Source organism: Grampus griseus (genome assembly GCF_964374135.1).
Source record: "Grampus griseus genome assembly, chromosome: X".
Taxonomy (NCBI): domain Eukaryota; kingdom Metazoa; phylum Chordata; class Mammalia; order Artiodactyla; family Delphinidae; genus Grampus; species Grampus griseus.
Genome location: NC_138999.1, coordinates 29,818,680 through 29,844,693, shown reverse-complemented (window position 1 = coordinate 29,844,693; position 26,014 = coordinate 29,818,680). Strand labels below are relative to the sequence as shown.

Below are 26,014 nucleotides of genomic sequence, written 5' to 3'. Positions count from 1 at the left end.
AAAAATAGAGCTACCATACAATCCAGCAGTCCCACTCCTGGGCATAATATATCTGGAGAAAACCATACTTCAAAAAGATACATGTACCCCAATGTTCACTGCAGCACTATTTGCAATAGCCAGGACATGGAAGCAACCTAAATGTCCATCGACAGAGGAACTGGATAAAGAAGATGTGGCACCTATATACAATGGAATATTAATTACTCAGCCATTGAAAAGAATGAAACAATGCCATTTGCAGCAACATGGATGGACCTAGAGATGATCATACTAAGCAAAGTAAGTCTGAGAAAGACAAATATCATATGATATCACTTATATGTGGATTCTCAAAAAAGGGTACAAGTTCACTTATCTACAAAATAGAGAGTTATAGATAGACGTAGAAAACAAACTTGGGGGTAAGGAGAGGAGGGATAAATTGGGAGATTGACACAGACAGACACACTACTGTATATAAAATAGATAACTAATAAGGACCTACTATATACAGCAGAGGGAACGCTACTCAATATTCTGTAATGGCCTATATGGGACAGAATCTAAAAACGAGTGGATATATGTATGTATAACTGATTCACTTTGCTATACATCTGAAACTAACACAACATTGTAAATCAACCATACTCCAATAAAAGTTAACAAAAACAAAACTCATGGGGATCAGAAACCAAAAATCTACAACAGATACACAAAAGAGAAAAAGCAATCCAAACACAACACTAAAGATAGTCATCAAATCACAAGAGAACAAAAGAGGAAAAGACGTGCAAAAACAAATCCAAAACAATTAGGAAAATGGCAACAAGCACATACATATCAATAATTACCTTAAACGTAAAAGGACTGAATGCTCCAACAAGGAGACACAGACTGGCTGAACGGAAACAAAAACAAGACCCCTGTATATGCTGTCTCCAAGAGACCCAATTCAGTTCTAGGAACACAGACTGAAAGTGACAGGATGGGAAAAGGTATTCCATGCAAATGGAAGTCAAAAGAGACCCAGAGTAGCAATTCTCATATCAGACACAAGAGACAAAGAAGGACACTACATAATGATCAAAGGACCAATCCAAGAAGAAGATATCACAATTGTAAATATCTATGCACCCAACATAGGAGCACCTTAATAAGGCAAATGCTAACACAGCCTTCAAAGGAGAAATTAACAGAAACACATTCATAGTGGCAGACTTCAACACCCCACGTACATCAATGGACAGATCATCCACACAGAAAATCAATGAGAAAACACAGGCCTTAAGATGACACATTAGACCAGATGCACTTAATTGGTATTTATAGAGCATTCCATCCAAAAGCAGCAGAATACACATTCTTCTCAAGTGCACATGGAACATTCTCCAGGCATGCTGAGCACAAACTGAGCCTCAGTAAATTTAAGAAAATTGAAATGATATCAGCATCTTTTCAAACCACAACACTATGAGATTAGAAATCAACTACAAGAAAAAAAGTGCAAAAAACAAACACATGGAGGCTAAACAACATGGTACTAACCAATGGATCACCGAAGAAATCACAAAATGCTTACGGACAAATAAAAAAAAAGCACAAAGATCTAAAACATATGGACACAGCAAAAGCAGTTCTAAGAGGGAAGTTTATAGCAATACCATCTTACCTCAGGAAACAAGAAAAATCTCAAATAAACAACCTAACCTCACACCTAAAGTAACTTGGAAGAGAACAAACAAAACCTAAAATTAGTAGAGAAAGAAATGAGACAAAGAAAAAATAGAGAAGATCAATGAAACTGAAAGCCGGTTCTTGGAAAAGGTAAGCAAAATTGATAAACCTTTAGCCAGACTCATCAAGATAAATAAAACTAGAAATGAAAAAGGAGAAGTTACAACAGACACCGCAGAAATACAAAGCATCCTAAGAGACTACTACAAGCAACTCTATGCCCAAAAAATGGACATCCTAGAAGAAATGGACAAATTCTTAGAAACGTACAATCTCCTAAGACTGAAGAAATAGAAAATATGAAGAGACCGATCACAAGCACTGAAATTGAAAGTGTGATTAAAGATCTTCCAACAAACAAAAGCCCAGGACCAGAGGGCTTCACAGGCGAATTCTATCAAACATTTAGAGCAGAGCTAACACCCATCCTTCTCAAACTCTTGCAAAAGATAGCAGAGGGAGGAACACTCCCAAACTCAATCTACGAGGCCACCATCACCCTGGTACCAAAACCAGAGAAAGATGTCACAAAGAAAGAAAACTGCAGGCCAATATCACTGATGACTTTAAAAACTAAAAACAGAACTACCATATGTTCCAGCAATCCCACTCCTGGGCATACATCTGGAGAAAACCATACTTTGAAAACGTACCTGCACCCCAATGTTCATCGCAGCACTGTTTACAATAGGCAAGACATGGAAGCAACATAAATGCCCATCGACAGAGGAATGGATAAAGAAGGTATGGAAGATGTGGCACATACACACACACACACACACACACACACACACACACACACACACACACACACACACACTGGAATATTACTCAGCCATAAAAGTCTTAAAAAATGATATAAATGAACTTCTTTACAAAATAGAAACAGACTCACAGACTTCAAAAACAAACTTACAGTTACTAAAGGAGAAAGATGGTGGGGGAGGAATAAATTAGGAGCTTGGGATTAACATATACACAACTATATATAAAACAGATACTCAACAAGGACCTACTTATAGCACAGGGAACTCTACTCTGTAATAGAGTTCTGTAATAACCTACATGGGAAAAGAATCTGAAAAAAGAATGGGTATATGTATAACAGAACCAAATTCACTGTACACCTGAAACTAACGTAACAGTGTAAATCAACTATACAAAATAACAATTTTTTTCAAGTTATTTTTTACAAAATAAATTGTATATCGTATTTTAGTTACCTTTGACCTCTAGGAGTTATTTAGTACTTTTTAGAAATTAAGGTTTTGGGGACATTTCATTATTGCCACAGTAACATCAATAGGGTAACTTTTAAAATGCTATCTCTAATGGAAATTTCTTCAGCTTTTTAGGTGAACTGCCAAGGAATTTTCATATTCATTTCTATGACGTCTGTGACATTTCCCTACTTACCTTTTTTAGGTGGCTTGGGTGGTACAACTGGACCAGGTTCTATGTTGTCATAAAAATTATTCATAGCTTTTGGATCAAAGTTACCTATAAAGAAAATAAAATCAGCAAGCATTTAGGACTTTTTCTCCTGTTATTTGAAATTTTTGTTGAGGAAAATATGGAAATAAACATGTAAAAAGGGGAACTGTTTTTCCAGGGTTTCAAAAATCATTATACTATCCTACCCTTCTCCCACTGAAACTGTTTTACCGTTTTGAGAAAATACTCAAGCAAACTACCACTTCAGTGTCTTTCTACAATGTATCACCTAAAGGAACATTTTTCTAACTATAAAGCTCATCTCTTTACACAGGATTAAGTATGTGGCGCACATAGGGAGGTAAATGAAGAAGAGAAATGAAAGGATGACAACTGTTTTCTCTGTTTGTTTTGATTTTAATGAACAAAACCATGAGAAAGCTCACGTTTATGTCTTTCATATTAACCTTAAAATTTTATCCATTATAAATTCAAGTATGGAAGAAGCTACACATAAATTTACCAAGATTAATCAAGTTGTTATGATAGCAGCAGCTCAGGGATTCCTATCTTCAAGAAAAGGAGAATCTTAAATGTTCCCTACAGACTTATCAATAATAAAAGATGATATGCTGCCAATTTCAGAATAACAGATAGAACAATCTCACCTCTCTCAAAATGTTCACTCCCTGATACAGTGTCTGTTTCAGCCCCTTCTCCTGACATGACAACGGCAAGGTCAGTTTTGATCCAGTGCCAACTTTGGGTCCTACCTTCACATCTGTGAACCCATCATCACAATCTGCCAGTTCTGCATAATTCCAGTTAAGCTTTGAAACTGTATACATGTTTATTTACAGAGGATGATATGTGGTACTGATAGTTCAAATATATTGGATCTCTTGATTTCTAGACCTAATTTTCTCCCCCAACAAAAGTTTTCCTCACCAAAACCAACAATGAAGCTGCTTTTCATCAACTCGCGCACTGATTTGTATCTAATCTAAATGCCCTGCCCCCCAAAATGTCTAGATTCCTTCTCTGGCTTAAAAATTTAGGCTGAAAACTCAGTATAAAATTTTTCCACAGGATGGAGGAGTACAATTTAGTATAAAATGGATATATTTGGACCCCTTATGAAGGGAGATTTAGAACTGCTTAAGCACCAAAAAAGAGCTCTTTGTTGCCCAACAGACACCAAAAACACAGCTCTGTGTTTATAAAACCTCAGTAACAGTTTTCCTTGCAGGTACTATACACAAATGCTTTTAATCCATTTAGATATGCTATTTTTAAATAAGTTTCTGAAAATAATTCCTGTGATGGCTCATGAAAGCCACAATGCTATTTCATTTATTAACTATATCTTTTTATGCTTTAAGATGCTGCATAAGTATTTCTTCAATTACTTAAGTTACAGCTGATGATCTAATTTCTAGGTCCCATAAGGCTTACTAAAAATATCCCAACCAAATGTTTCAGTGTTTCTTGTTTAGCTTCAAAGAACACATTAAGCAAAAAAATTGATGCAACCTTCTAATATAGTAGCAATAGTTTGTCTAACCCCCACGCAGTAGTTCTTTCATTGCTTAAAGCTACTAGGCTGTAGAGTCCCCTAGGCTTCTGAAATTAACTTCAAGGGTACCCAACCAGATTGCTCAACTTTCACATGGAAATGTGCTTCTGTCTATTGTTCAGAGAGTTCCGTATCTTTTTGGTTCCCCTGCTTCTACTGTATAATCTTGCCTTAAAATGGCAACGGGGTACTTTAAAATACAGTAGAAGCTCTCTTAGCTGCCATAATTAAGAATAGTTAAGTGGTGGTGGGGGAGGGGTGGCTGACTAAAACGGAATTCTTAAGAAAAATTACACGCCAACTTTATTATTTATTTTTGGCTGCACTGGGTCGGTTGCTGCGTGCAGGCTTTTTTCTAGTTGCGGTGAGCGGGGGCTACTCTTCTTTGCAGTGTGTGGGCTTCTCATTGTGGTGGCTTCTCTTGTTGCAGAGCATGGGCTCTAGGCGCGGGCCTCAGTAGTTGTGGCTCGCAGGCTCTAGAGCGCAGGCTCAGTAGTTGTGGTGCACGGGCTTAGTTGCTCCGTGGCATGTTGGATCTTCCCGGACCAGGGCTCGAACCCGTGTCCCCTGCATTGGCAGGCGGATTCTTATCCACTGTGCCACCAGGGAAGCCCAGGCCCACTTTAATGTAACAAAACATATAAACATAGCAATATTTTAATGTTGGACCAAGACCTTTTCTTTATGTATCTGTTGACCAGACTTCTTATATTGTCTTTCTTAAATTAACTACACCCATCATGATGATCTAAAGTGGGGGTGGGCAAACTTTTCCTGTAAAGGGCCAGATAATAAAAGTTTTAGGCTTTGTGGACCTGTAATACAGTTGTAAGCCCTCAACTGCTGCTGAAACACAAAAGAAGCCCCAGACAATATGCAGACAAATGGGTCTGGCTATGTTCCACTAAAACTATTTACAGAAACAGAGAGCAGGCTAGTTTGCTGCACCCTGATCTATAATTCCCTGTTTTGATTTTAGAATGGAGCAAAAAAGATACTTTAAGAACATTTGAGAATAGAATCCTCTGATTTTCCTCTGTAATCATTTTCAGTTGTTTACACCCATATCTAATTCACAGTCCCTATATATTTCTTTTTTAAGTGTTTGCTTTTGAGTCTTTAAAAAGCAGTTGCCTATGGCTTTTATAGAAAGAGCAGCTTCTCCTGCATTCATGTCAGTTTTGAAAACATTATGCCAGTTACAATACTTCTGTAATTTAAACGGGTTTAAAAACAGGCACAACTGACTCTTGGTAAGCAGACAATTCAGCTGATGCGAGCAATAGTACAGAGACGTGCCAGAATGCAGCCTCTCCTGGCTGTGTATTTTACAGAGGAAAATGAAGAATATCTCTAACCTGGCAAGTAGGGTAAATCGAAGTCAATTAAGCAAGCTTCTACTGTAGTATACTTCTATAAGACAGCCAAAAAAAAAACCCCAAAACAAAATATCTAAGATAGAGTTGAATGTTTTCATGTAACAGATAACATAAAAAACCACATATGGAACTTATTTTTAAAGTGAGAAATCTGATGTTCTGATTTGGGATCCCTATTTTTACAGATAACTTAGATGACTTATCACATAATATAAATCTACTACGTTTTAGAATTAAACCCCAGCAATTTATAAAATATTCACAGTAAATGACTAAAAGAGGATAAATACAGAGTAACAACATAAAACAGTCTAAATGGTAAGAACTTAATGATGAAGTTGCCAAAGTAATACTATTTTTTGATCACCCAAATCTGATCTATGACCATGGAGTGAGGGATCTCTACCAGGACTGTGATCTTTTAAGAGAGTTTTTATCCATTATATCTGTAAAACCAAAATGATTGCTATTTAAGCAGCTTAAAACACCACACTATTACTTATGGTTTACCAAATAATCAAGTCTATACCTCTAGATTGAAGGAGGTCAACTTCTTTCAGTGTACAGTCAACATTTATCTGGAGTTGTCTGTTCATGCTTCTCAATCTTGTCATTTCCTCAGGCTAGTAAGAAAGGACCCAAAATAGCAATTGTGGGAAAGTCATTATCAAGCCCAACATTTAAGAACTGCTATTCACGTTAATCGTTCTGATTGGTTATTACCAAGAAAATGGCCCTAATCCGTTAGAGGACATGTTTAAGAAGTCCTGTATGTTTTTCAAGGAATAAAGTGGTGACATCAATATGGCCACATATAAACAAAATCTGCATATAATGTGGCGGGGCTGTAATACTACACTATGTTCTCTCATACAAATACTACCATATTTTAATCACAAAGCATTGAGAGTATTTTACGTCTACGTTTTCATGGTAAGGGAAACTAAGAATCAACCTTTTAAACAAGCAACGTCCACGATTTTAGTCTCGTCAAGGCTGGTAAAAATTACCACAGTACTAATTTTAATTAATGCTTATTAATTGTCAGGCACTATGTTCACCAGAATTCTCTCATTCTTTCCTCAAAACAATCTTCCCAGGTAAGTACTGATATCACCCCCAATTTATACATGAGAAAGCTGAGGCACAAAGAAGTTATATCATTTTCCCAAGGTTATAAGAAACATAATTGATAAAGCCAGGATTTATATAGAGGTCTTCCGTATAAACTTATATAGAAATCTTTGTCTTTTTTTCTAGATCAAAGGAAGCTATTAATCTAGTACATGAAAATTTCAGAAACAAATGGATTCCATTCTTCCTCCAACTCTGTTTCCTTCTGCCTTGACCTTTCCAGCCCAGCCTACTCCCTAGGTCTTTCAGGGGCATACATGAGACTCTGAAATGTGAAGAGAGCCCTATTTTTCAGTTAAATAAAGCTTTTTGGAAGCTGCTACTTCCCTCGAGATTCTGAATTTCCTTACTATTTACATATATGTACAGTAAAAAATAAGAGTTTAGACTCCAGAGGCATGGGTACTGAATCCTTCAGCACAGCACAGCTATTAACCCAGTTACTCAGGTGATTTCAACTACATGAAGTAAAAGATAAATATCTGCTATGATAGGAAGACAATACTGTTAAAAACATGTAGTTTTGCTAAAAACTAAATACAAAAGAAAAATAAGCAAAATGGGTTATCTTAATTACCAATAATGCAAAATATTATGCTGTTAGGACATATTATCAGAATAACTGGGAATGCCCATTACATTAGCAGGTGTCAAAAGTTTTAAATGATTTAACAGGCAGAATATAATAAGAGCTACAATCCCTTAGAATGCTAGGGGAACAAAAAAGTCATTGAGAAATATTTATTAGGGACTGCTTTCCTTTTCTCCTTCCTAGGGGCAAACCATGTGATGTTAACATGCAAAATGCTTACACCTTGTAATTAAATATTAAAAGTTTAAAACATATCTGAGCATTTATATTAAAGATAAAGCACTTGGTCAAGGGTTTCAAAGAGTGATGCTGTCTTCCTAGGAATATGTGAAAGAACCTATTCTTTTCTTTGTAGAATCACTGGGAAAGTACCTAAAGGAGCAAATCCTTCCTATGTATTTGCAGGGGGAAGGGAATGTTTCAGCCACAGCAGTCCTGAATAGTGAAGCTCTGTAACTAAGTATGGAAATATTATAATATACTTTATACTCAAGAGGCTACTATACATGGGCTTATAATAACAAAAAAGCTCTCGTCACCACGCTCATTTCCAAAGACAGTAGAACCACTGGAACTTGCTAAAACTAAGAGTTTATCTGTAAGATTCCTATGTCTATCTTCATAGCTTCTGATTGAGGGAAAAAAAGTTGTTTCTGAAACATTACTACCATTTGTCCAAAAGTATACGGTATTTTCATGGGGGAGGGGGTTTCAAGATTGGTTGTGTGTAATTCAGACTTGTTTGTAAAGTACCAGGATGTTTTATATCTGACCTTTCCAAGTAAAAAATTCTAAGCTTTTTTCCAAAAGGTGGCAGAAATACCCTGAGTCACCTGTTCCATCAGTTTAAGAAGTTGTCTCAGAGACCAAGGTCGGAGACCACTAATGTTCTTTCATGGTTTGGCCCCAGTTACGTGTCTGGGATTGTGGGTTGGTCCCAAAACCCAATTAATCAGGACAAGATGAATGAAGGGGAAAAACTTGTGGGAGGGAATAACTGGAAGCTCTCTGATTATTAAAATCTTATTTTTCCTTCAAGGTATAACTTAAATTTCCCCCTTCTCCATGAAAGTGTCCCATCTTTGAACCCTACTAGCAAAAACTAACATTTCTATCTCAGAACTCTGAAAGTACTTAATATCACTACTATTTAGTTGGCCAGCACTTCTGATTTACTGTCTTACGTTATCTTTTCCCGCTCTCTCTCTCTCTCTCTCTCTCTCTCTCTCTCTCTCTCTCTCTCTCTCTCTCTCTCACACACACACACACACACACACACGTACAGGTTCACAGACAGATATATGTATGTCTTTTCACATACAGATGTTGTTAGGAGATGACATCTCCCACAGCATTTAATAAAATGCTTTGCAAACAGGAGACTGAGAAAACTGATGGCCGTTATGCATCCTTCACTTCTGCCCTCCTTGGAAAGGTTATTTCACTGCCCCTCTATAATCATCTGCAACTGCACATATAGCTGGTCACAAACCTGCATTTCAGTTTCATGAGGCACACGGGTTTCTAACCAATTTTTTTATACACTACTTGGTAAGAAATTAGTTTGAAACGTAAAGGAGGCAATATGTGCTTAGCAGCAAAAAAGTTAATTCTCTTGTATAATCCTACACGAGTGGGACAATGATAGTGATACCCATTTATTGAGCACCCACTTCACACCAGGCAGTTTACATATACTGCCTCTTTATCTTGACAATAATATTAAAATATACCTCTTATAATTCCCGTTTATAGATAGGGAAAATCAGATACAGAGAAGTTAGAACCAGTGAGTAAAGAGTTATTCTGGCTCCAGAGCCTATGTAGGCACCCTTTCAACTACATCATGGTGCCACGAATGAGCCTCTATGAACAAAAAGGGAATTATGACTAAATGCTTTATTTCTTAATTAATTTCCTACATAATATATACCCTTAATGTTATACATGTTCCTGAAGTTAAAAGGAAATCAAGTTTTTTCAAAGTATTTCAGATTTGTGTTATGTATATATATATATACCTAAAGCAGATTTCTCCAGTATCTTGTAAACAACATTTATTTTGTAAGAATACTATCTGTTGGGCATTGTATAAATTGTTTAATGTATATTATCTTACTTAATTCTAACAAAAATCCCATGAGATGGGTACTCCCCAGAAAACAAGCATAAAGGAAGTTGCTTATCCAAGGATATATGAGTGACACAGAAGGAGCAGAAAGAAGTAGGATTCAAATTCACACCTGCATTGAGAGCCCAGATCTTAACCACCATGTATAATTGTTCTTCAGCCACGCATTCCTATTAGTCTTCTATTTTACTCTAGGCCTGGCAGTGGAAACACATGGGAATCACACACTCAAATTTCTCACCTCTCAGATATTATCACCCACATGAGCCACTAATCTCTGAAGCTGGGTGATGGCTACACAGGAGTTCACTATACTATTCTGCTTATTTTATGTATGTTTGAAACTCTGTAACAAAAAGTTAAAAATAAATTATAGCATAGGGCAGCAGTTTGACTAACTTCCCTCTTTTTCTAAAGAAGTCTCATCAATAAAAGCTCTCGTGTAAAATCTGGTTTTTTTTTAAAGCACTGATCTATGCTACCTTAGACAATTCTCTACTTCCAACAACAAAGAAATCAATAGGGCTTTAGCAGGGATTATTATACAGCAAGAAGTTGCTAAAGAAAGTTTACATGGTTATTTTAGAGAAATGACTTCTATGCTAAGAAAATCTGTTTATACTCTACAAGTACCTAAAGGACTCCAAAGTGCCCACCCACCACTGGTGGATTCCCATTTGGGTTATGTTCTTCAATATCTCCCCCAATCAGAGGATATAATTAAGATTTTGATTGGGGAAAAAAAATGAGGCATAGATGTGATTTACAGTATCATCTTTCAGTTAAAGAAAGCTTCGTAGGGCTTCCCTGGTGGCGCAGTGGTTGGGAGTCCGCCTGCCGATGCAGGGGACACGGGTTCGTGCCCCGGTCCGGGAAGATCCCACATGCCGCGGAGCGGCTGGGCCCGTGACCCATGGCCGCTGGGCCTGCGCATCTGGAGCCTGTGCTTCCGCAACGGGAGAGACCACAACAGTGAGAGGCCCGCGTACCGCGGGGGGGGGGGAAGATAGCTTTGTAATTTTCCATGTGTCTTAAGTAATTAAAACCCTTCCTTCTCACTTCTGATATTGACTATACTTAGGTATTTAGTCAATATTAGAAAAAATTCCATTACATTATTAAATATGCCTTTTTCTCAATAGTTAACTTCTCAGAAACTTCCACTGGTTCCCCATTACCAGCAGAATACAGTTCAAACACCTCCACTATTCTACCTATGCATATTAACCTGTTAAGACATCAGAAATCTCAGCTTAAATGAGGGAACTGTAAAGACTCCTTAAAGTCTGTCTTGACTTCAAGCCTTCATTACCTCATGCTCTTTTTCCCTTCTAAAATGCCTTCCCCTTTCCTCTATGCCTACATAGCAATACTGTACTGTTTAGTATTTTTAGGTTATGCTATAATACTGATTTTCATACAGTTATTAAATTAAAGGAAAAAGGTGAGTTCTAATAACCTTATGAAAATCAGATGAAAGCTAGAGACCTGCTTCCCATATAAACACACATATGAAACTCTGCATATAATTTCAGGGACTCACGGATCTCCTTTGAAGCCACGAACTTCAGTTAAAAACTTCTCTATGAGGGCATAGCTGCAGACATCCTGTCTGCAAGAGGCCTGACATATACACTAACTTCTCTAAACTTGTGCACTCTGAGAAAGAGATTACCCTTAGTTAAGAGACAGTAAGAACATGAGGAATGGCTCCATGAAAAAGTAGAGATTAAGTTCAGCCCTGAAGAACAGACAGCATTTATACGTATACACAGAGCTTCAGAAGACCACTGCAGCAGGAGCGTAATGTGAGCGAGCAAAAAGTGTATTGAGTATACACGGATAAACTAGCTGATGTATGAGTTCTCTCATTACCCGTGAGCAGACACAGCACTTACCATACTGTATTACAGTTATCTACTGATGGGTCTATTTCTCCCACTAGCAGGTATACACTAAGCTCCTAGTATAGGACCACATTCATAAACTGTAAAAAAAAATGCTTGTTGAACGAATCAATGTTGAAAGAGGAAATGATAGGTTGGATCACAGAAAGCTTGTGATGTCACAGGATTTTAGGACACCTGTTTCCAATTTTTCGGAATTTTTAAAGAACTTTAGAACTCACAAATATTCACCAACATGTTAAAAATATATTACCGAATCTTTTCATGAGAGCAGTTCCTGTTAGGACCGCTGTTAATACTATTATCTTAGTTTCTACAATTATTTACACTAACCAAATTGCTCTGCTTTAAAATATTCTACAGTCAACACTTTCCCAACATGCATATTCATCTTGATCTAACTCATGTGCATTAATGTACTTAGAAAAATAACTTTTAAATGTTTGAAAAATATATATACAATATGCTTAAAAGGATAAATGAATACATGAGAACAATGTATAAAATATTTGGTCAAGGTGTACTTTTCATTTCTATTCAGACAGAAAGCAATTTATAGTGAATGAGATGCTTTACCTTGATTATAACTGTCAGTATTTGAAAATAGTGATGAGTCTATGGAATTCACACGACAAAGAAAAATAAAGCATCAAATTATTTTGATGAGAAAAGAAGGCAGAAGTCCTTCATCCATTGTTTAAAAAACAGAAACAAAACCAAAACTGTGCCAGGAACAGAACCTAAAAGAAAAACAAACAGCCTGGACAGCCAACATGTCCACCTTCCTATCCATGCATCCTAATAGATCGTACTCACCGTTGGGATCGCAGTGGTGCAGCTGACCCTTCTGAGCCGTCTCTGCATCAGGTCATGCTCCATACTGTTAACTTCAGCCTTCAATTGCTCTAGCTCCTCTTTCTCAAGTTTCAATTGCTTTGCTAACCTCTCCATCCTTGCTCGCTGATGTAACAGCAAGGCTATAGCATTACAGATAAAGTCATTGCAGAAAGTAACATTGAACAAGTGACTGGGAAATTTCTATATGCATTGCTAATGTACGAAATACCTGTAAAGAACCCTGTCATTCAACTTCAGGTGACATTTACTCTCATGTCTTTCTAATGCTATTCTGCCTTCAAATCTGCTTTAATTTAGCTCTTGTAACTTCTGCCAAAATGACACCATCTGTACATTCCTCTTGTTCTACTGTACTTCATTTCCCCAAGATTCTCTTTAACTATACCTGTGTGCGTTTTAAACAGGCTCAAAACCAGGCATATTGAATTACAATCATAATTACTTCCCTTCTTATATACTGAAAGAATACTAAATTATCACATATCTTGAAACAAACTTTTAAAATACTCTATTCTCCTTATATTTAGTTAGGTCCACTGTGAACTAATCCAATAATGTTCTTCATTACCAATCCCACTTCTTATAAATATATTACTTATAAATATTACACCCTTCAGGCCATCCTCTTAGAAAATATTCAAATTTTTCACCTTGATAAACTTTAGTCCACCCTCTATGAATCTTTTTTTCCCACTCTGTAGTTTGTATTTTTGACAATATTGGTTTCACTTCTCTATATTTTTCTCCCAGTGAATGTTCTTCCTAAAAAAGAAGTCTTTTAGAGGTCACTATTATCATGCCTATATTTTTATATTTTAAAGCAAAGTCTGTAGATGATTCTGAAGCACTAACCCTATTCTTAATAGCAATGCTAGTGCCCAATATTTAATAAATACTAAACATTTAATTAAAATTAAACAGCTAATATAAATTATTTTATTTTGAATAGGAGACTGCCACCTCACCACAAAGATTAAATTTCAAAAAAAGGGTAAAATTACCTTGGGTATAGGCGTAGTCATCTGATCCAGAACTAGAACTTCTCTGATATTTATGGCTTCCCTTTTCTCCCCCAGAGCCTGGTATCACTGAAATGGGCTGAATAGGTTCTGGGGCTGCAGAACGTTCTTCTTGGTCCACTAAATTTAAAAGATTTTCAGTTGTTGCTCGGCCTACAGTAATTTTAAAAACTGTAGTTGGGTTTGGTATCATCCGAGGAGATGGTGATGGAGCGCAAGAAGGTCCAGTTGGCTGTGTATATGTAATATACACAGGATTGACACTAAATGGAGGTTTTGGTTGACTGGATATCCCTCTTGAAGGAGAACTTGAAGGTGGCGTGGTGGCTGTGTACAATGAGTGCTGATTCCGTGGAGATGGCTGATTACTGATAGGTGAAGGACTCCTATTAATTGCTGTCCCAGATCTCTGAGAGGGTTCGACTGTAATTTCTATCTTCTTCATGGATCCTTTGGGTAAGCTAGATGGTGTATATGGGAGATAGGCTACTGAATGACTTCCCTGTTTCTGATAGCTAGGAGGTCCTTGTTGATATGGATGGGGTGGAGTAGTTGAAGGACTAGGTGGCATAAAGACATGGGAACTAGGGTGGCCCAACTGGGATGGCTGTACTTGATGCTGTGGAGAGCTGAAGGGTGAAGGACATTGAGAAGGTGGTGGTGAATGGTAAGCAGGTTGAGGGATCTGCTGTTGTTTGGGAGAATACTGAGAAGGTTGATAGTTCTGTTGATGCGGATAAACAGGTAAAGGACGCTGGCTATAATGAGGCACTGGGCCCTGTGGTGAGGACTGCCATGGCGTACTCTGAGGAGTTTGTCTTCCTGATGAACTCTGAGATGTCTGTCTAATATAGATAGAACCAGGAGACCCATAAAGATTGCTTGGAATTTGTGGAAGAATTTGTAAAGCTCTTGGTACAGTCTGTCCAGAAGGGAGGTTCTGGGATACTGTAACAGTAATTGGATTTGTACTATACCGAGGTATGTGCATGTATGAAGGAGGTGGCGGTGGTGGTGGTGAAGGCCCTTGCATAGCAGATGGATTCATTCCTGTTTGAATGGAAGATGGCTGTTGAGGTGGCTGTGAAGGAGGAGTAGCTGCACTTCTGTTCTGTTCATTCATAAAAAATGGATTGTAGTTGGGAGTAGCAGCGACAACAGCTGGAGCTGAGTGTGGTTCCTGAACTAAACATATCAGCTGTTTGCCTGCTGCATGCTGTGGATCAATATGTCCATCGCTTGAGCTATGTACCAGTGTTCGACCACCGTTAAGTTGCACTCCATCTCCTGGGTGGTAGCTACTAGGAGAATGAATACCCAGGTTAATATGCAAAAGGCGATTTCTATTCATCCTGTTGTCATCTGGACTGTGGTATTCCATATATAAGTATTTGCTACTCTCCTGGGAAAGCGCGCGGCAACAGGCTTCAAGATTGTTGTTGTTCTAGGGGGAAGAAATGGTAAAAATAACATTGGCAAAATGGACAAATCCTAATAGTGGGAAGTCAAGCTTTGCCACAGAATTATGTAAATATAACTGTCACAGAATAAGTAGAGAACAGTATTTTAAACACAAAAAAGCTTTATGGTCATTGACCTTGAAAAGGAGATCCCAAACAATCCATATTATTTTACAGACATTTAGCTCACATAACTAGTACTACGCCGCTACTGCTACTGCTACAGAAACGTAAAGTACCTACTAATGAATACTGTGACTCAACCCCAACTTTTCTGACTCCAAATCCAGGACTCATCTTACACTTGTTGCATCTCAACAAATTAAAATGCTGGGCTAATCTTGGATTCACCACACTTGCTGTAATATATAAGTATAAGTAATATCCATCATTAATATTTAAACTGATAAACATGAAAATAACCATGCATTAGTTTTCAAAAGGTAATGAAACCCCAAACAGAAAAAAGTTATAATAAAAATTCCTAAAGACTCAAAACAACAAAAATTCTAAAGCAGCCTTTACTTTTCGTTTAACCAAAGTTAACCCTATCTAACTTCAACTGTCTGTTTCATTATGGAAGATTAAGTTAAAAAAAGATATCAGTATAAAAACAAATCCACTTTTTTTTTTTTTTTTTTTGCGGTACGTGGGTCTCTCACTGCTGTGGCCTCTCCCGTTGCGGAGCACAGGCTCCGGACGCGCAGGCTCAGCGGCCATGGCTCACGGGCCCAGCCGCTCTGCGGCATGTGGGATCTTCCCGGACCAGGGCATGAACCCGTGTCCCCTGCATCGGCAGGCGGACTCTCAACCACTGTGCCACCAGGGAAGCCCCAAATCCACTTTTTGAATTACGGTTCCGTGACTTTGCCAAATTATGGTAATTTAACACAAAACCAGGTCTTCACTGCCTTAATGAAATTCATTCACACTCCCACAGTCTCAAAAGTTTTTACCCGCTCAAACGTAGCTTGGTAAACTTCCAAAATCTTTTAAAGATTTCAATTTTTTGAATTATATACACACACAAAGATGGTAAACAGCAAACTGACATTTTAGATGTTCCAAGTGACAGTAATCAAACTAATAAAAGGTTTCCTCTTTTGAAAATTTTAAGGTACTATAAGATAGTTTTCCATTAAAATTCAGAACTATTTTATTGGCCTAAAACACAATTATTCATTACCTTTGAGATAATCTATTGAAGTTTCCCAATTATCATGACCTTCTCCGTATTTCATAAATATATATACAGATATGCACATATACACATATTACTATATTCTAGGGAAAAGTACATTTTATATAAAAATGAAAGCAAACACTTCACTTCTGCTGAGAACCAAATAAAGCTAAATGTAAAACAGGACATAAAATGTTTGAATTTTAGAGCTGAGAGGACTCTTAGGGTTCCCATCTACTCCAACTCAACTCATTTACAGATGAGCAAAGAGATGCCTGGGAAGTTACATGACTTGATAACAAGCGCTTAACTAGTTAACTGGAGAGCCAGTTCTAGATTCTTGGTCTTCTGACTCCCAGTGCTCTTTCTACTATCACACAGTAATTTCAAGGGACAGGATGTTAGGCCAAAAGTACATTACTATACTGAAACTTTAGGAAGTAAAAGAAAATTCAGTCAAGCAAACCTTTGGAAAATGAATTCTCAGAAATTCAAAGAATTGCTTTATCAAAAACTCCATAATAACTTTTATCCTTCTCCTTATATAAAACTTTTGATACTAAAATTCAAGTACTTTTTAAAATACTTTCTGAGCCAAGGAAAAAAGTAATTGTTGAAATGTAAGAAAACAATTAAATTTGGGCTTTTTCTTATCCTGCTTGAAACCATGCTGATCAAGGGAAGGAAGACAGATATTAAGAGAGAAGACAGATATTGCTAGACACTATGCAAATTTGGAGCCAAAGGATTCAAACTGATTGCCAACAAGACAATGTCACTGACAGATATCTGAAGGGGAAAAAAAAAGATTATTAGCTCCTTCAAGTTTTTTAATAAACCTATGGATTAAAAGGAGAACAAAAACTAGAGTTTTATTTGAAACCTAAGCAGTAACAGACACTTCACTATTTAACATTTTTATTCATTATCCTAAAATTTCATGTTTTCTACATTGAATTAGGTTGCCTAATTAGTACTGCCACAAAAAAGATACAAATTTAAATGATGCAAAGTTGGAGTTGTCAGCCTATTCAAATGTATGTCTACAGTGACAAGCTGAGTACATTTTCTTAGGAAGAAAAATTTAAAACCACAAATGCAAGATATTTAAGTATAAAAATACCACCACAATAGATTCAAATGTCACATGTGACCTGCTAAATGTCTTAAAAAGAAAAAACAAAGGATAAAAAATTTATCAAACGATAAATATGAAGAATAAAGAAATAAAAATTGTTTAGCTGGATAAAGAGGTCAGAAGTTTTAAGAAGATATATGTGAACACTCATGAAAGGACTGAGCCAATAAAGCATCATACCCCTAAAAAGTGGTCCTAAACTGGGGGATGATAACCTAAGAGAGGCTTTAATGCTTGTGTATTAAATGCAAACTACTGGACAGGGAGGGAGGGATAAATTAAGAGTTTGGGATAAAGTAGATAAACAAGGACCTACTGTATAGCACAGGGAACTATACTGTATTCAAAATCCTGTAATAACCTATAATGGAAAAGAATCTGAAAAAGAATGGATATATGCCTATGTATAACTGAATCACTTTGCTGTACACCTGAAACTAACACAACATTGTAAATCAACTATACTTCAATTAAAAGGAAAAAAAGGCAAACTACTGAGTCTTATATACTTTAAATGCAAACAGAGAAACTTTCCAGAGCCAGCAGGTGTTAAGTGTCCATACTGATAAACAATATTAATCCCAAAGGAACAAAAAAGTAAAAGATTTAGAACAATGTAAGTTATCAACAAATGTTCACTGAGTTGAATTTAAAGTTCCATTCTTTCAATTTAGTAAAACGAAAACAATAAGCCTTGAAAAAATAAAGGGCTAAATAAAATTAAATTAAGAAAACAAGGTGGGGGCCCTAGAATAAGTTAGGAAGGTAACTGCTAGGAAGGTGATTTAAACTAGAAGGGTTTCACTCCAGTGGGAAGTACCTTTGCTCTACCAGAGACCAAAATGGGGCTAAAGTAAAGAGTGGAAATTCAGGCTGGAAATGTTATGGTAGAAAAAATAAAGACAAGCTATAACACAAAAACGAGACCTAGTAGAAGGGCTTGCAAACAAAGGAAGCACCTCTGTTACCACCACTGATCTGTGATTCTCTATTTGCAATTAACCTCAACTATATATAGGTTTACATTATATCCTGAGCAGCTCACACTGTAAGGGAGAAGCTTGCATATTATGCAGTAACATAGAGTTTGGACTGATTGTGTAATTACGGAAGTCCAGTGAGCACGACAGAAATACCGCTCCCAAAAGTCAACCAACTAGGGAAATGCTGTAACCCAAAACACACTGCGATTCTGTGAAGGATGATGCAAAACTCAACAGGGGGAGTGTTAGGCCTATTTCTGTGGCCCCTTGAGTGGGAAGAGACGTTCTATCAGAGATGAAAGATTTATTTCAATAGAAGACAACAAAAGTAATGTGATTAAAGAAAGTAGCCTTCCACTTAAAATTAGATATTAGTTAAGCATTTACTAACTAGAAAAACAGTAAGAAAGGGAGGGAACTTTCTAAAAACTTTAAAAAGTAGGCTAAAAAAGTATATAGTTTAAGAAGTTATAATGATAAATTTGAAATCCAAATTCAACTCTTAAGGATTTGGGGACTGATGACACAACCCCCAAAATTTAAGAAGTGAAATGCATGAAGAATCTTTTTGCTACACGCCTTTATTCTTTTCTCTAAATCACTGGTTCTCAATGGGGGAGATTGTGCCTCCCATGGAACATGGAGATTTTGTGTCCCATGGAGACATTTTTGGTTGTCACAACTGCAGGGATACTAATGGCATTTAGTGGGTGGAAGCCAGGGATGCTACTAAACATCCTACAATGCACAAGGCAGACCCCCACAACAAACAATATATCCAGCCCAAAATGTCGACAGGGCCAAGGTTGAGAAATCCTGCTCTAAATGTTCCCCCAACATAAACAAGAAAACTTAACTGAGTTCTAGTCACTACAACACAAAGTCACCTCTAATAAGGTAAACTGTAACTTTAATATCACTATCATTGGTGGGTAATCTACCTGTAACATGCACTGAGACACCACACCCTCCGGAATCTCAGGGAAACGTTGTCGGAGGTCATGGAGAACCTGCATATCAAGCTGTGGACTGTTTTGCGCCATGCCAGAGCAAATGGTGGTCAAGCTTCTCTTATGAAATGGATGCTAATCGGTCTTCCAATAGTAATGATCTTCCAATACTGCAGTCATTTTCTATTAAAAGAAATTAAAGTATGGTTAAATTTAATTACATATTTCACTTTATTCAAATAGAAACCATCAATACATTAAAATGAGCAATCTAAAATAAGTATACCAAATTCTAAAGTTGGAAAATGGACAAATTCTACTTAGCCAAAGACTTTTCTGATGGAATATATAGCTAATCACTGGTTTAAAATCAAGAACGACAGAATTCCCAAACCTTCAGTTCCATTTTAATGCTTCAAAAATGAAGAAAGCAGCAGCTAGATTAAAAATACAGAGTATTATTATTTGGCAACCATATTTTTCTAAGTCTTGAGAAATCCTACTTATGTATAATCACTCATGTTTTCCTACGGGCTATCATATCAGTCCTCTAAAGCGGGATAATCATTTTGATGTCTGAAGTAATAAAATCAGGCAACAGGAATTGATAATAACACCACAAACCACACATGTCCTGTTTGCCTTACATTCTCCCTGTACTTTGAAGCCAAAAGGCTTGAATTTGAACTCTGAGTAAAGCAAACCCAATGTCTAAATGAAACTACTGGGCAAACAAAAACGGAAATGCAGAATCCTTTGCTTTCAAAGATGATGCTGGTGGTCCATCAGTAGCCAGACTTGCCTAGCTAAGGTTTCACCTAGTTCTGGTGCAACTGGCACAGGTGCAAAGATGCCAGGATTTGGGGGCACAGTTTGAGTAGAGGCAAGTCACCCCCAATCTCACTGGTATTAGTCAAGTTAAGCACCCATGTAAATAAAGGCAGCTAGTGAAGTAATAATGAAATCATAAATCAAGTGGCACCATCAAGGTCAATTAACTGACCCATTTTTCATCTATCTCTCCCATTTTTATGACGGGAAAAATGTACAGTGTATACCATACAATCTCATAATATTTCTGCTGTGATCACTCATGAGATGGTAAAATATTTTTAAGACTGAGAATTAAACACCTGCATCTTCGTAAGATGCACGGAAATCATGATTTTAAGATGCAAGTCTAAACTACACAATAAGGGAGGGTCATCCCACACCAAATCCATTTCTTGCAAACAGGCCCTGAAACTTTAAATAATACCATTACCTGGGGCAATGTACAGAACTACAGAGAATTCTTTTTTTTTTTTTTCGGTACGCGGGCCTCTCACTGTTGTGGCCTCTCCCGTTGCGGAGCACAGGCTCCGGACACACAGGCTCAGCGGCCATGGCTCACGGGCCCAGCCGCTCCGCGGCATGTGGGATCTTCCCGGACCGGGGCACGAACCCACGTCCCCTGCATCGGCAGGCGAACTCTCAACCACTGCGCCACCAGGGAAGACCCAAGAATATTTTAAAACCTTAAAATGCTGCAGGAAAATACTGAATTACTTTTGCTGCTTTATAATTAAGTATATAATTAAAAAATAAATACCATGTAATCTCAAATTTGACTTTCATTATAAGCAGGGAATTTCATTTTGCATGCAATCTCTTGACTTTTACTGGGCATCGAGCTCTCTTTTCTTCCTTCTAAGCCAAGACTGTCAAGAGTAATTATACTCTTTGTGTCTACAAGGTGGCAACAAAGCCCCTATGGATAAGACTCTGCCTAACCTCAGGTATAAATAGCTATTAGGGACTGCTTTAATGACTTCCAACATCAACATGGAGGATATCTAGTGAATCTAAAGAAAAATCAAAATATGGGAAAAGAATAAAGATAACTTCCAATATGCACATATATATAGGCTTTCTGGCCTCCATATACAATTCTGCTCTCTGCAATGCATTCCTTAGTCTGCTCTAATCTGGCTCAAATCACTGTTCCACTGAAATACCCTCTTCATCATCTCTCTGCTGCTAAATTCAGAGGATTTATCTTCTGGTTCCTATGCCCCTTGACCTTTGCAGCATCTGACACTACTGATCATTCCTTCCTTTTTTCAGCCTCTATGACATCACACTAGCCTGGTTTCTTCCCACCTCTCTTGTCACATTAATGCTTGCCTGGTTTGGGCCCTAAGCCGCCTCGTCTTCTCATTCTACATCCTTGTGCCTAGTGATGACCTCCACTACTAAGGTTTCAAAAACATTTAAAGGCTGATGATTCCCAAATTGCTATTAAGCACCATGCATGCTCTCTCTTAAGACTCCAGACACATAGAGTCTACTGCCTACACACAGCACCATCTGGATAAACCCAAAGACATTAGTCAATATGTACAAAAAGGAACTCCTTACCACAATCCTTCCCCAAACACTGTGTTCTCTCTATGAATGTTACTACTATTCACTCAGTTAACAAAACTAGAAACCAGAGCGTGCTCCTTGACTTCCCATTCTTACACAACCAACTAAACAAGAATATTAAATCAAATGGGTGATGGTGTGTACCCTGGTTCTGCCATTTAGTAGCATCTAGGAAAGATACTCAGCTTTTAAGCCTTTGAAGCTTCATATTTAAAAATGGAAATAATTGTAGGATTGTAGTAGAATTTAAAAGGCAAACAGTAGTAAGTCAGGAAGCATTAGTTACTATTATTCAGGGCATGTCTGAATATTGTTCTCATCAACATTATACTAGCAACTTCCTGCTGCTCTTCTCACCTCAGGTCTTGCCTTCCCCCACATCACAGCCAGAGTATCTGTTTTCTAATCTCAACCAAACAGCGCTATGTGTGATCCTGTGCATGGATGTCCCACACTGCCTCCTCTCAGGGCATTAGCCCATGATCATCCATCTGCCTGAGATACTTTTCTATCTTCCTCCCTCCCACTGCTTCTCCGAGCCATACTGATACCGTACATGTCAGTATTGGTGGCACCTCCTCTAAGAAGGCTTCCACTGACAGTCACCACCACCCCCCGCAACTTAGTCCGGCTGCCGTAACTCTCCTCCACCTACTCTGGGCTAAAGGACCCTCCACTATGCTTCCACAGCAGGCTGTGCTTATCCTCACAGGAGCACCAAACACACTATACTGGAGCCACCTGTGTATCTGAAGGTCTCACATGTGGAACTGTAGCTCCACCTAGAATGTGTTATGCCAGAAAGTGGGGACGTACTCAAAGAATGATGGGAGCTTGTTACAAGAACCTGAAAGTCAGCTTGAAGAGGCTCCCACTGACCAAATCTGTGACAATTTGAGCACCAAAACAATTAAGGACAGTAATGAATTACAGGCCTGTAGAAAAGCGGAACCCGTGAGTCCTTAGCCCGATAATAAATAGTTAAATAGGCACACACACAAACAAAGGCAAAGGGAGGGCTTTTGCTTAGTGGAATCCAACTGGTAAATGTGTGCAGGAAGTGCTGGAGCTGGAAAAATCATCATTTTGCAGCCATCACAGTACAGACTACTTCAATAAAGAATCATCAATGGATGCTAAATCTAGGGGGAAATTTGGATGAAGTTAGGCTATATTAATGGTCTTAAAAGTGTCTCCCCAGAGAACTGCTCATTAGCTGCAAAGGAAAATTTAACTATATAGTAGATAAATCAAACAACATCTTGGATAATCAAAATTAACATCACCAATGAGGGACAGATGGACAGCACACGCCTCCAGATGTGATACTGTGAGAAGAATATATCACTTTATAATATTCCAGTTAGGAATATGTAATCTGAAACTATTCATTAAAAAACAGACAAAACCAAAATGAGAAATGTTCTGTTAAAAACAAAAAGCAGGGAGTGGGAAGGTGAAAATGTCATCTTAAAAAAATGCCAACGTCATAAAAGACAAATGCTAGAAAAATCAAAGATTAAAGGAGATACTAGAACCATGACAACTAAATCTAATGACTGATCTCAGACTGGATCCTATACTAAATGGAGGAAATGTTATAAAATAAATGAATGAATCAACTGATAAAATTCAATGTGGATGGTACATTAGGAAAAGTATTCTACCAATGTTAAACTTATTGAATTTAATCAATTTACTGACTTGGTAATTGTGCTGTGGTTATATACGAGAATATCCCTATTTTTAGGAATTAGGCAATGAAGCATTTAGGAGTAAAGGGCAACTTTACTTTCAAATGGTTCAGGAGAAACAATCAAATATATGTATATGTGTGCATATATACAAACATGCACACACACACATGTGCACAGAAAGAGGGAGCAAGTTACAAAAGCGCAAAGGAAAAGGACTTACAACAAGATGGCAGAGTAGGAAGGCCCTGAGCTCACCTCCTCTCATGGGCACACCAAAATTACAACTATTTACAGAGCAACTATTGATAAGAAAGTCAGGAATCTACCAGAAAAGATCTACAACTAAAGATATAAAGAAAAAACCACAACAAGATGAGTAGAAGAGGTAGAGTTGCAGTATACTCAAGACCCAAACCCCCAGGTGGGCAACCCACATACAGGAGGAGAATTACAACTGCAGAAGTCCTCCCCAAGGAAGGGGTCTGAACTCCACATGGGGCTCCCCAGCCCTGTCATCCTGCACTGGGAAGACGAGCCACCAGAACATTTGGCTTTGAAGGCCAGCAGTGCTTTCCTTCCAGAGAACCAACAAGGGCAGTGGGAAACAGAGACTCCACTCTTAAGGGCACACACAAAATCTCACATGCTCCAGAAACCAGGGCAGAAACACTAATTTGAAAGGAGCCTGGGTCAGACCCACCTGCTGACCTTGAAGAGTCTCCCAGAGAGGCAGGAGGCAATTGGCACTCACCCTGGGGACACAGACACTGGTGGCAGTCATTTGGGGGAGCTTGTTCTACCATATAGACACTGCTGTTGGCAAGCATCACTTTGGAATCCTCCATCTAGCTTATGAGCCTCAGGATCCCACAGAGTCCCTGCCCACATGCCTGTAGGCACCAGTACTGGGATGCCTCAGGCCAAGCAACTAACCAGGTGGGGATGCAGCCCCACCTACCAACAGAGCAGCAGTAGCCACAGGACCCACTAGGCCCCTTCCCCACCCACCATCAGGTCAACAACAGCTCTTAGACAACTTGAGCCCCTCAGCCAGCCACGCTGGGATCCAGCCCCACTCGCCAGTGTGCCAGCACCAGCTTTGGACACCACGGAACCTGCAGCCAGTCGAGTCAAGAACCGGCCCTACTTACCAGCAGGTTGACACTAGATCTGGGAACCCCAGGCCCACAACTACCCACCCCTGAACACGGGTCTGCCCACCAGTAAGCCAGCACTAGCTCTAGAACACCTGGGTTTCTGTAGCCAGTTGCCTCGTGACCTGGCCCACCCAACCAGCAGCTGGCAACCACTGCACAAAGCAGGACCTGGTGCCCAACCAGACCAGGAGCCAGCCACACCTAGCAAAGTGACATAGTCAGCCTGCCACAACAGAAGGACCCACACAGCCCACACCCCTAGAGAATAACAGCTCTGGTAACCAGAGGGGAGTGTACTGCTGGAACACTTAGCATGTCTCCTACAAAAGGCTACTTCTCCAAGGTTGGGAAATATAACCAATCTACCAGATACACAGAAATAAAAATGGCAGTCAACAGAGCAACATGTTCCAATCAAAGGAAAAAGATAAAACCCCAGAAGAAAAACTAAATGAAGTGGAAATAAACCATCTACCTGATAAAGAGTTCAAGGTACTGACCATAAAGTTAATCAAAGAATTGGGGGAAGAATGGATGAACACAGTGAGAAGTTTAACAAAGAGTTAGAATACATAAAGAACCACAAACAGAAATGAAGACTACAGTAACTGAAATGAAAAATACACTAGAAGGGCTTCCCTAGTGGCGCAGTGGTTGAGAGTCCGCCTGCCAATGCAGGGAACACGGGTTCGTTCCCCAGTCCGGGAAGATCCCACATGCCGCGGAGCGGCTGGGCCCGTGAGCCATGGCCACTGAGCCTGTGCGTCCGGAGCCTGTGCTCCGCAATGGGAGAGGCCACAACAGTGAGAGGCCTGTGTACTGCAAAAAAAAAAAAAAAAATACTAGAAGAAATCAGTAGTAGACTAAATGATACAGAGGAATGGATCAGCGAACCAGAAGACAGAGCAGTGGAAATCACTGAGCTGAACAGATTTAAAGAAAAAAAAAGAATACAAAGAAATGACGACAGTTTAACGGACTCCTAAGATATCATGAAGCATACTAACATTCGTACTATAAAGGTCCCAGAAGGATAAGACAGAGGGAAAGGGGCAGAGAACATATTTGAAGACGTAACAGCTGGAAACTTCCCTAACCTGGGAAAGGAAATAGATATCCAGATCCAGGAAGCAAAGAGTCCCAAACTGGATGAACCCACAGAGGTCACACCATGACACAATGAAATTAAACTGGCAAAAATCACAGACAAGGATAGAATATTAAAAGCAGCATGGAAAAAGCAAGAAGTTACATACAAGGGAACTCCAATAAAGCTATGAGCTGTTTTTTC

At 38.5% G+C, this 26,014-nt stretch overlaps 1 protein-coding gene across 2 annotated transcripts in view; it reads right to left on the bottom strand.

Moving 5' to 3' along the window:
* TAB3 (TGF-beta activated kinase 1 (MAP3K7) binding protein 3) overlaps positions 1 to 26,014 on the bottom strand; it is a 56,426-nt gene that overhangs the window by 6,567 nt on the left and 23,845 nt on the right. Inside the window, exons 2-6 of one of the 2 annotated variants that reach the window (XM_082681071.1) lie at positions 19,452 to 19,643; positions 13,729 to 15,190; positions 12,686 to 12,846; positions 6,635 to 6,728; positions 3,133 to 3,216 (exon numbers count right to left, since the gene is read on the bottom strand). In XM_082681071.1, the coding sequence (XP_082537197.1) occupies positions 3,133 to 3,216; positions 6,635 to 6,728; positions 12,686 to 12,846; positions 13,729 to 15,190; positions 19,452 to 19,553 (1,903 nt within the window). In that variant the 5' untranslated portion in view covers positions 19,554 to 19,643. The remainder of the gene's footprint in view (positions 1 to 3,132; positions 3,217 to 6,634; positions 6,729 to 12,685; positions 12,847 to 13,728; positions 15,191 to 19,451; positions 19,644 to 26,014) is intronic. The other variant, XR_014298502.1, reaches the window with a different exon arrangement.